This window comes from Octodon degus, unplaced genomic scaffold (genome assembly GCF_000260255.1).
Source record: "Octodon degus isolate 3935 unplaced genomic scaffold, OctDeg1.0 scaffold00299, whole genome shotgun sequence".
NCBI lineage: Eukaryota > Metazoa > Chordata > Mammalia > Rodentia > Octodontidae > Octodon > Octodon degus.
In genome coordinates, this window is record NW_004524875.1 from 1,319,242 (window position 1) to 1,330,918 (window position 11,677).

Consider the following 11,677-nt stretch of genomic DNA (forward strand, 5'->3'; position numbering starts at 1 on the left):
TATTTTTTTAACGGAACCAGGAGTTGAACTCAGGCCCCTATGCTTGCCAAGCAAGCGCTTATTCTACTGAGCCACCTCCCTGGCCCCCTTAATTTTTTAAAGAGAATAAAAAGTAGTAAAAAAATTTTAGAAATGAGAATTTCAACTAAGCAAATAATGGGAATTCAACAATGGTTGTCCTATTGCATGTTGTTGTCTTCAAATTAGTTGTTCAAAGTACCAGATATAAGCATACAAAATTGTTTTTGCTCCTTTCAATAGACCAGCAGCAATCAGCAGTACATTGTGGCTAAAATTAAGGACTACTTAGGCTAAATTAACTACTATTTAGGCTAAAATTAAGGACTATTTATTTTCTTGTTTAGCAAATAAAATAGACAGGGAAACATTAAAAAAAGCAATAAAAAGAATTTATGAGCTATAGAGTCAGACAGACCCAGTAACAAATCCAGGTTTTCTGGTACTGGGAGTAGAACTTGGGACCCTGTGCTTGCCAGGCAGATGCTCATGCCCCTGAGCTATCTCCCGACCACAGATCTTAGTTTTGTCATTAGCTGCACAATATGGAGAAATTACTGACCTTTTTGTCTCAGTGTCCTCTGTAAAATACTGCTTACCCAACACAGCTGCTGTGAGGACTGAATAAGGCAATAGGTAAACAATATGATGTAGCGCTAGTGTTGGCTCTCAATTTTTGAATGCAGTATTCAAATGTTTTCACATTCACTGTAAGGTAGCACATGATAATCAGTTAATAAATGTAAACACCGCATAAATATTTATGATAATAGTTTTGCTTTTATGATTTACTATAAAGCCATTTTCAGTTTTCATTATTTTTGTATTAATAAAAAGTTTTTTTTTTTTTTTTGCAGAACCGGGAATTGAACTCGGGCTGTTCCGTTTGCCAGGGAAGTGCTTATTCCACTGGGCCATCTCTTCACCCCTCAATAAAAAGGTTTTTTTTTTAAGTCTAGGGCTAGGAGACAGCTCAGTGGTGTAAGCACCTGCCTGGCAAGCTCACGGTCTGGAGTTTGATCCCTGGTACCCCCCAAAAAATGTCTACACTGAAAAATTATTTCAGAAATCAGCCAAGCAACAAGAATATTTTGGGGCTTTTTTAGTATTTTTATGGAAATGGGATATTTGTTTGCACATAAAAGTGTGAAGAATCAGTATTTTGCTAAAGCGTAGCTGCTAGTGATTTCCACATTAGATTATGATTTTCCTTTAAGCGATTATTGTAAACTCCCTCATGCCGCCCTGTCACTGAAAGTCTTGTACTTCCTATTAAGTCTTGAAGTTAAGGAAGCTTCTTAACTCTATGGAGTTAATCAAAGAATATTTTACTGGTTATGAGGTTTTTCTGATGCTTTTAGAAGTCCCGGAAAGTTCTTTAACAGGACAGGAGGTAGTTGGGGTAGAGCAAGGAGGTTTGGTGAGCACAGGGCTGCGGTCCTGTAACCTCCAGAGCTCTGTGTGTCCCAGTACACAAGTGGTGGCCAGCGGTCAGCTGCATACTCCAGAGCAGCTGCTAGACATGCTGACTGCTCAGGTGACAGTGTGCCGCTTGCCCCGGTCTGAGCATCACACGGTGTACAGTGTACAGAACTGTCACACCTTACCTTATAAATGTGTAAATCATGTTAATCAGATACATCAATTTTTTAACTACAAAAAATTTAAATTTACATATTCTTTTACACTACATAAACTATATATTTAGAGTATAAATTATGATCATATTGTGGGAAAGTTAAAAATTAATTTCATTTTACATGCCAAGAATGCCCTGCTTACACTTCTGTTTTTTTCCGGTTTGCATAGTTTTGGTATACTCTGTGTGCTGAGATGTTGTTCCCTACACTGCCCATAAATTCTGGCTATGTCGAAACCTCAAGAAGCAGGTAGGAGTCATTTTTCCAAGAAGAGTAACCCTAGCTCCTCCCCACCCAGGCTGCTCTGACTCTTCCACGCAGACCCTTCCTGCACTGTTCGACTGTGATACCGATCGTGGCCCTGGCCCTGAAGTTCCTGGTGCACCTTCTTAAGCTCAGAGACTCGTGGTGCCGTCTTCCCTGGATGGTATTTGTGTCTTGGACCTCACACCATATTCGAGATGGAATTCGCCATGGCTTGTGGCTGTGCCCCTTTGGAAAGACTTCTCCTGTGCCCTTCTGGCTTTATGTGATAGCCACGTCATCTCTCCCTTCTATCTGCTCATTCATGATGGCTCTAGCAGGGACCAGACAAAGGCCATCTTCAAAACATGGCATTCCTATGGACGTCTGAAGGGACTGTGCTCTCAGAGGGACACATGCTTCAAAGGGTTGAAGCACTAAAGCAGGTTTTTAAAATCAAAGTTACTTATATTTCTTACTTTTTATAATTCCTGATTCTTCTTGGCTCAGAGAACAAGTATAATGTTTATTATTTGTTTATTTAAGTTGTAGAAGAAAGGGCCAATGAGATAGCTCAGTGAACTTAAGCACTTGCTTAGGCAAGCTCAGGGACGGGGTTCGATCCCCCCCCCCCAACACATGCCACACTGGCCCCGCCCCCAGGCACGCTGAGCCGCCACTGAGACTGGGAGTGGTGGCCCACGCCTGTAATCCCAGCACTGGGGAGGCTGAAAGCAGGAGGATCACTACAAGTCCACGCTGCATAGTGAGACCCTGTACCAAGTACATAAAAATAAACTTTAAAAGAAACAGACAAAAAACCAAAATTCCAAAACAGTATAACAAGAGTATAACAGTGGTTAACACATTGCATATTATTATCTATCTTTTTATACATACATATATATATATATATATATATATATATTCCGCACCTTTGCTTTCTCTTCCTTGTTCCCATTCCCCCAGTCAGTTGCTTTTCTCTTTGGATGTTTCTTCCCGTTTCACAATGTCTGTGCACACCTCGGATCTTCGCACTCGCAGCTTCCACAGTAGGGCCCAATACAGCGCTCACCCTTGTGCATCTGGTTCAGGGCACTCGTGTGTAGTCTCAGGTTGCACCATTTACTGTAAGTCTCTGCTTTCTCCCTCATTTTAAAATTATACTTGTTACATATCTTCGTCTCTTCTGTGTCACTCTAGTACAGTGTTAGACTTGATTGATTCTGATATATTTTCTTTACTGCTAACTTTGTTGGATTAGTGCCCAGTTAGCTGTCTGGAATTACATACATGTGGCAGCCCATTTCCTGATGAGAAGCTCAAATTTTAGTTTGGGTAATCTGTGCAAAGTTAGCCCCATCTTTGTACTCACATTTTCGGTTGAAGCAGTGAAATGGCCTGAGGTGGTGAACAGGACGCGTACAACGGGCTGGCGTGCGTGCGTGTGTTTAATGTATTTGATCCTGACTGAACTTTATTTGCAAAGTCCTTCGTGGGTTCCTGGTAAAAGCTACTTCAGAGTACTTGCAAAATATATTCATAAAAGATTGTGATATTACTTCTAGGTTATGATTACAAAAATCAATTTAGGAAATCATTATAACATGCTGTGGTTAATTTCACTGAAGTTGTATTTTTTAGTACTTTCGCCTGATAACCTTATGTTGATATTTAACTGTTTTAAAAAATATAACTAAAGTATACATAACTAAATTGAAAAAACTATTTGTCAGAAATAGTATTAACAAAATATTGATACTTGAATTTGAGTTCATGTAAAAAATAATGATCAATAATATTTCAAATGTTAACTCCAGATTGTGTCATTAAAATTATTTTAGTTGTTATTGGTTTGTTTATATTCTGTTCTAAAATATTGCACCAATTAAGTCATTTTAAGAAAAATCTGCCTGATACTGAGATACAAAGTATATTGTTTTCTTTTGTTTTTTAAATTTTTTTTATTATTTTATTTGTGTGTGTGTGTGTGTGTGTGTGTGTGGCCAGCTCAGCCCACCAGGGGGCGGGCTGGCTGGCATGTGGTGCTGGGGGATTGAACCGCAGTCCCTGTGCTTTGCTAAGCTTGTTCTAAGTAGGTGCTTTAGACCACTGAGCCATCTCATCAGCCCTCACCAGCTCTGTTTTCTTTTTTTTTAAATTTATTTGTGTGCGTGTGTGTGTGTGTGTGTCCAGCTCAGCCCACCAGGGGGCGGGGCTGGCTGGCATGTGGTGCTGCGGGATTGAACCGCGGTCCCTGTGCTTTGCTAAGCTTGTTCTAAGTAGGTGCTTTAGACCACTGAGCCATCTCACCAGCCCTCACCAGCTCTGTTTTCTTTTCTTTCTTTCTTTTTTTTTTTTTTTTTCCAGAACTGGGGATTGAATTCAGGTCCTTGTGCTTGCTAGGGAAGCACTTATTCTACTGAGCAATCTCCCAGACTCCTGCATATTGTTTTCAAAATAAAGTCATTAAAGTAAATTTAGGAAAAAGTCTTTGTTTTTCCTTTGTTCTTTCAGATTGATCTGTTAAACTCATTAACTGTGTTAGAGGAGAATTTAATTGCTGTAAACTTTACAAAGTTCATCTTACTCTGCACCTGCTTTTGCTGTGGTAAGTACCGCTGTTGTCTTTAGATTTTTTTTTTTTCCTTCAGATTTGTGATTCATGATGCTAGTGATCGTGTGTCTTATCCTTTAAGAAATGATGGATGGGTCAAGCAGCAGTGCCTTAGCCAAAGCAGTTTTCTTACACACTAGGTTAAACAGAATTCTTGAAATTGTTAGAGGGGCCGGGGAGATGGCTCAGTGGAATAAGCACTTCCCTGGCAAGTTCAAGGGCCTGAGTTCAATCCCCGGTTCAAAAGAAAGAAATTGTTAGGAAGATCAAAGCTCATTAGAGTAGCTGTGCTTATTCTTACTGTTAAATTGACTGCAGTCAGTTACGGATTATAATTAGATCTTAGCATCTCTTACTATCTTTCAAGAGTAATGATTTTATAACCCTGGTTGGAAGATAATAAACAAATTAATGGTGACAAATTTAATTAGGTTTTTTACAACATCTGATTTAAGCAGTCCATAAAAATAAAGGCAATGTCTTTGTAACTTTTTTGAAGTTGCAAAATTTTTCTCTCCTTTGTCTTTCTCCAAGAGAATATTGTTAAAATATAGTTCACATTGTCATTTTGAGGATTGTCCAACTTCCCTTTATGGGAGTAGAAATTTACTTACACTGTGGCTCCTGGCTCAGACTGTAACTACAGGTTTTGTGTGTGGTTTATCTTAGTCCTTACCTGAAGCCTATTCCCTGAAAGCGGTGCTCAGAGCGCCTAGGGAGCCAACAGCCAGCACCCTATACTGCTGTGGCTCCTGGTGATTAGGTTCCGTGTGTGGCGCAGTGTCTGAAAAGTTGGACTTCGTCTTGTTTGCCCCTTCTCGTAGGCCCCTTCCGGGTAGGGTTTCTCTCAGGCCCTTCCCAGCCCACTGTTTTCTTGGCCTGGAGCTTCGGCTTTTTTTGAGAAGGTTTCTGCTGCTGACCCCGTTTCTGCTCACCTGCAAGGTTGCCCCTGATAACAAGCTGTGCAGAAGAGGCCCAGAGAAGGCGTTCTGTCCAGCAGGATGACCCCAGTGCGCTTCAGCCAAGGCTCCCTTGTGTGTTGCGAGCTGTGCTGGGCCGACCTCGAGTTTCCTGGAGCACAGAGTGATGGGTTTGATCCCCAGGCCCGCCTGCAATGCTTTTTGTATTCCGTTACAAAGAAAGCAAGTGTTTTCTCACTTCACATTACTGGATGCATGAAGTCTCATTTATAATGTAACAGCTGCAGAGTTCACAGCCACCTTGCAGAATTTGGCGGCACCTAAGGCAAACGTCGGGAAGACGGAGTAGGTGACTCAAAACCCTGTGTGTGGAATCCTGTAAGTAATCACACAAGTGCTGTGGCCTTCTAAGCGTGAAACGTGGAGTGAGCTGGGCTATAAAGTATCCCCTAAGGCAGAGCTTTTGTGTCATTACATCAGACAGGGAAGCAGGAAAATGGAACTAGAATGATTCTAGCTAAGTAGCCCTAGCAGCGCGCAGCCTTCCAGTGCGTGGCAGGTGGGAGCAGATCCACGGGGGGGGCTGGAGGGGGGTGTGCCAGGTCAAGGGCACGGGCGCCAGGTGGAGGGCGCGGGCACCAGGCTGAGGAGCACCAGGCAGAGGGGCACCAGGTGGAGGGCGCGGTCGTGGAGAGCCTGCACTTGGGAGCTGATGCGGCCAGCAGTGTACAACAGGGCTGAAGAGGAGGCGTTCGTGCAGCCCTTGGCAGCCGGCATCCACTCTTCCAGTATTCCTGTGCCCTCTTTAGTGCCACTGTGTGCTCGTGTAGGACAAAGAGGAACTGAGCAGGACTTAACGTGTGGTGATCCCTGCTTATTGCGTGTGAAACGCGGCATCTGTGGCCAGGTGGCTAATAGCTTATGTGTCAAGCGGGCAGGCCAGTTTCCATTTGTTTTCCTGCCGTTTCTCGGGGCCGAATCATGACTTTAGAAAAAGATGTTGGTTTACATTTTAGTGATAAAAGGCAGCCTAAACTACACAGAGAAACCTGTCTCAGAAAAGAAAACAAAAGTACAGGGCTGGAGAGATAGCTCAGAGGTCTAAGCACCTGCCTGGCAAGTGCAAGGACCCAGGTATGATCCCTGGTGCTGCATACTGTGACAGCCCTACCCTTGGTGTGCCATGCTGGCCACCACAATCAACCTGTACTCCCAGCACTGGGGAGGCTGAGACGGAGGATATGAGTCTGAGTCATATAGTGAGACCCTGTACCGAATAAATAAAAATTTAAAAAAACAACAAAGAGGTTGATTCTGATGTTCTTTTGTAATGCGATTAAGGTATTTTGTGACTGTGGTACTTTTTACTTTGCAATTACATCAAGAAATGCTCCTGATTACTGAACATTGTTTTAATTATTGTAAGTTCTGTGGGAGAGCTTCCGGCTTCCCTGTGCCCACAGGACCTCTCCAGACCAAAACTCAGGAATGCCGCATGAGTGAGACCCTCTACCATGCCCTCAGGACCCCTCCATCTCTCCGGAGCCCCCACCCACAAGCCTGCCAAATGAGAATTTCTGCGAAGCTGTTGGGACCCCCAGATCCAGTCCAGCCTAGGCCTGGCTAGTGTGTGGGAGAGCTTCTGCGCTCCCCTGTGCCCCCTGGAGCAGGGGCACAACAGAGGGGCACCACAAATTCACTGTTGTGCTAGAGGGGTACAACAGGTTCACTTCCAAGGGCTGCAGCAGGAAGGAGCTAAACACAACAGCTAGGCCCAGGCCAGGCATAACTGGATAAACTCAAACTTAATAGATCTGCACCCAAATTTCAGTAGGTGCTAAGGTTATAACTGCACCAAAGCTCTACACCAAAGGTCAGAGGTCAGTGTTATAAGAAATGACAAAGACAAGGAGCAAAATGCAATGTCAGGCCTCCAGCCCACCCAGAACAAGTGCAGAGGACACTAGCTCGGCTGAAATATATGAATTAACAGTGTCAGAAGTAAAGAACAGCAGAAAGGTATAGGAGAACTCAGAGCAGAATGAATTTCTGAAATAAATCTCTGAATTCATAGCATCTGAAGTAAAGAATCAAATACAGAAACATATGGAGGAAACCCAATCTGAAAAAACCTCTGCAGTAAAAGAATTAATAACTGCTTCTAAAGAAGACATTGATAAAAAGAAATAGAGGAGATTAGAAGTTTGACGGATTCCTTGAATGAGCAATACAGGAAAGAAATAGATCGCTTGAAGCAGAGTCAAAGAGATATAGAGGAACTTAAAATCTCAATCACAAGCTTGCAAAACCGTTTGAGTGAAAGTGAAGACAGAGTTTCAGATCTTGAAGACACTGGTGCAGCTAGTGAAAAGGGAAGAAAGGATCTCTTAAAAACAATGAGGATGCATGAAAAAATAATCCATCACCTGCAAGATGAAGCAAAAATGAACGTAAGACTAATAGGCATCAATGGGAAAGAAGGAGTCAATACAAAGATATAAAAAGAATATGGGAAGAAGTAATAGCAGAAAACTCCCCAAATATGAGGAAATAATCTGACATTCAGGTAACTGAAGCATACAGAATGCCAAATAACTTCAACCCAATTAAAAACACACTGAGACAAATAATAGTCAAGATCCTAGAAACCCAGCACAAGAACAATATACTGAAAGCTGCTAAAGAAAAGAAGCAGATCACATTCAAAGGAAAATCCATCAGAATTATGGCCGACTTCTCTTCACAGACCATGAAGGCAAGAAGAGCATGGAGCAGAGTACTTCAAGTCCTCTATGAAAATAAATTCCAGCCCAGACTACTATACCCTGCAAAGCAAGTTTGATAGAGAAGTGAAATCCTTCCATGACAAAGAACAACTAAAGAATTTCATGATGACAAATCCATCATGAAAATGCATCTACACAGACTACTGAAAGATGTTCTAGAGAGGGACCAAAATGATCAGAACTCCATGAACAAGAACAGGGGAAACAATTAAACACAGGACAAAAAGCACTAAACAGCAGGTAAATAACATGTCGATCGTAAGTCAACACATCTCAATTATAACCATGAATGTAAATGGACTCAATTCACCAATTAAGAGAAACAGACTGGCACAGTGGATAAGGAAACAAAATCCAGGGCCAGGGAGATGGCTCAGTAGAATAAGCACTTACCAGGCAAGTGCAAGAGCCCGAGTTCAACCGCGGGTTCCACCAGAAAAATAAAAATAAAAAAGGAAACAAAATCCAACAATCTGCTGTATATGAGAAACACACTTAACTCATAAAGAAATTCGTAGGCTGAAAATCAAAAGGATAAAAAGCAATACTACATGCCCCAGCACCTCAAAAAAAAAAAAAAAAAAAAAAAGGGGTAGCAATCCTGTTTTCAGACAGTCTCAACTTCAAACCAAGAATGATCAAGTGAAATAAAGAAGGCCACTATATACTTGTTAGTGGAAAAATTCAAGAGCAAGTGGAAACAATCATAAATAAATATCTATGCACCAAACATGGAGGCACCCAACTGTATAAAGCAAATCTTAATGGACATGAAAATCTAATATCCAATGCCACAATCTTAACAGGAGACCTTATCCCAAAAAGATAAGTCAGCCAAACAGAAAATTAACAAACAAGCAGCAGAACTAAACCAGAGCTTGGAACAAATGGACTTGGTGGACATATACAGTGTTCCACCCAAACACAGCTGAATACACATTTTTCTCAGCTGCACATGGGTCATTTATAAAATAGAACACATACTAGTCCATAGTCATGCTTAAGTATATGCAAGAAAACAGAAATTATCTCATGTATATTATCTGACCACAGTCCAATGAAACTAGAAATAAATGACAAAAGAAACCAGAAAATAAAACAACCCTAAATACATGCAATTTAAACAACACCCTACTCAGCAATCAGTGGGTCACAGATGAAATTAAACAAGAAATTCAACAGTATCGACAATTCAATGAAAATTCGAACAACTTATCGGAATTTATGGGATACAATGAAAGCAGTTCTCAGAGGGAAATTCATAGCTGTGAACTCACACATTAGGAAAACAGAACAGGAACAAAAAAACACCCTAATGCTGCACCTCCAATATCTACAAAAGGAAGAGCAAACCAAACCCAGAGCCCAAAGACAGGAAGAAATCATAAAGATTATAGCAGAAATTAATTCAGTTGAGATGAAAACAGTTCAAAGAATTAACGAATCAAAAAGCTGGTTCTTTGAAATACTAAAGAAAATCGATAAGCCCCTACCTAACCTCATCAAAAAGAGGAAAGAAAAAATTCAAATACAAGCAATAAGGTAAGAAAAGTGTAATCACCCCAGACCCAGTGGAAATTCAGAAGATTATCAATAGCTACTGTAGAGATATAGATTTAAGACAAAAGCCTGATGTCCTAAGAGCAGGGAACACTGGACTGAGCCCGAGGAGGGTTGCTGTCTGTTTGCAAATTCCCGGCAAGCTGGGACCCAAGGCAGCAGATAACAGCTTCTCCTTCAGGAGCCCTGTCCTCTGATCCCTTGCTTGGGATGTTATCGGCTAGCATTTGTGTGAACCTAGTGTTAGGCAAATGGTGGAAGTCAATAGAGATAGTAGTCTGTATTCACTTAGGTAATTATGCACATTCCTTAGTCTGCCTTTACCCCTCAATAAATCTGAGATGCTTCTGAGGCTTGGGGCTGACTTGGAGAGAGACTAATCTCTGTGAGACCTCTGAAGCTACCTTCATCAGGTCTTCTAGTCATTTCTTTCGGCACTGACCTGTAACATACAACAAGCTACCTTGAGAATCTTTATGCTCACAAAATAGAAGACAGATGAAATGGACAGATTCCTAGGAAGGTACAAATTACCAAAACTGAATCAACAAGATATAACTACTCTCAATGGCCCAATAATAGCCAATGAAATATGAAATGTAATAAAAAGCCTGCCAACAAAGAAAAGTCCAGGTCCTAATGGATTCACAGCTGAATTCTACAAGAAATTCACAGAAGATATAATACCTACACTCCTCAAACTCTTCAATGCAATTGAAAAGGAAACAGTTCTTCCAAAATCATTCCTGGAGGCAAGTGTTATACTGATACCAAAACCAGGGAAAGATGCAACTAAAAAAGAGAACTGGAGGGCAATCTCCCTCATGCACATAGATGCAAAAATTCTCAATAAAATCCTAGCAAATAGAATACAACAAATCATCAAGAAGATTATACAACATGATCAGTTAGGATTCATCCCAGGGATGCACAGATGGTTCAATATATACAAATCTATAAATGTGATACACTATATCAATAGAGCGAAATCTAAAAACCACATGATCATCTCCATTGATGCAGAAAAGGCTTTTGACAAAATCCAACACTCATTCATGTTCAAAGTCCTACAGAAAATTGGAATAGATGACCTCTACTTCAGTTTGATAAAAGCCATCTATGACAACCCAATGGCTAATATAATTCTAAATGGGGAAAAACTGAAATCTTTTACTCTCAGATCTGGTACAAGACAAGGATGTCCTCTATCACTCCACCTATTCAATATAGTTCTGGAATCATTAGAGCCATTAGACAAAGGGAAAAACAAAAGGAATAAGAATAGGTAAAGAAGAAATTAAATTATCATTATTTGCAGATGACATGATACTTTATTTGGAAGACCCAAAAAACTCCACCAAGAAGCTACTAGAATTAATACAGAAATTCAGTAGCAGAGCAGGTTACAAAGTCAATACCCAAAAGTCAGTAGCATTCCTCTACACAGACAACAAACACACTGAGAGGGAAATTGGAGAAACAATACCTTTAGCACCACAGAAAATGAAATACCTTGGAATTCATCTAACTAAAGAAATCAAAGATCTTTTCATGGAAAATTACCGTACTCTGAAAAAAGAGATTGTAGAGGATTTCAGAAAATGAAAAGATATTGCCTGCTCCTGGATAGGAAGAACCAACATCATGAAGATGGCCATCCTTGCAAATTGTTGTACAGATTTAATGCAATCCCTATCAAACTACCACCAACATACCTCCCAGACCTAGAGAAATGATTCCTAAAATTTATTTGGAACCAGAAAAGACCTAGAATAGCAAAAACAATCCTAAACAACAAAGACAAGGCAGGAGGCATTACAATTCCTGACTTGAAATTATACTACAAAGCTACTGTGATAAAATCAGCATGGTATTGGCAACAAAATAGACCTG

General features: G+C 40.8%; 1 protein-coding gene across 1 annotated transcript in view; it reads left to right on the plus strand.

Moving 5' to 3' along the window:
* Positions 1-2,493, plus strand: part of Tmem267 (transmembrane protein 267) — a 13,233-nt gene extending 10,740 nt beyond the window's left edge. The window contains exon 3 of the mRNA XM_012512985.2: positions 1,957-2,493. Within this exon, the coding sequence (XP_012368439.2) occupies positions 1,957-2,292 (336 nt within the window). The 3' untranslated portion in view covers positions 2,293-2,493. The remainder of the gene's footprint in view (positions 1-1,956) is intronic.
* The last annotated feature ends 9,184 nt before the right edge of the window (positions 2,494-11,677 follow it).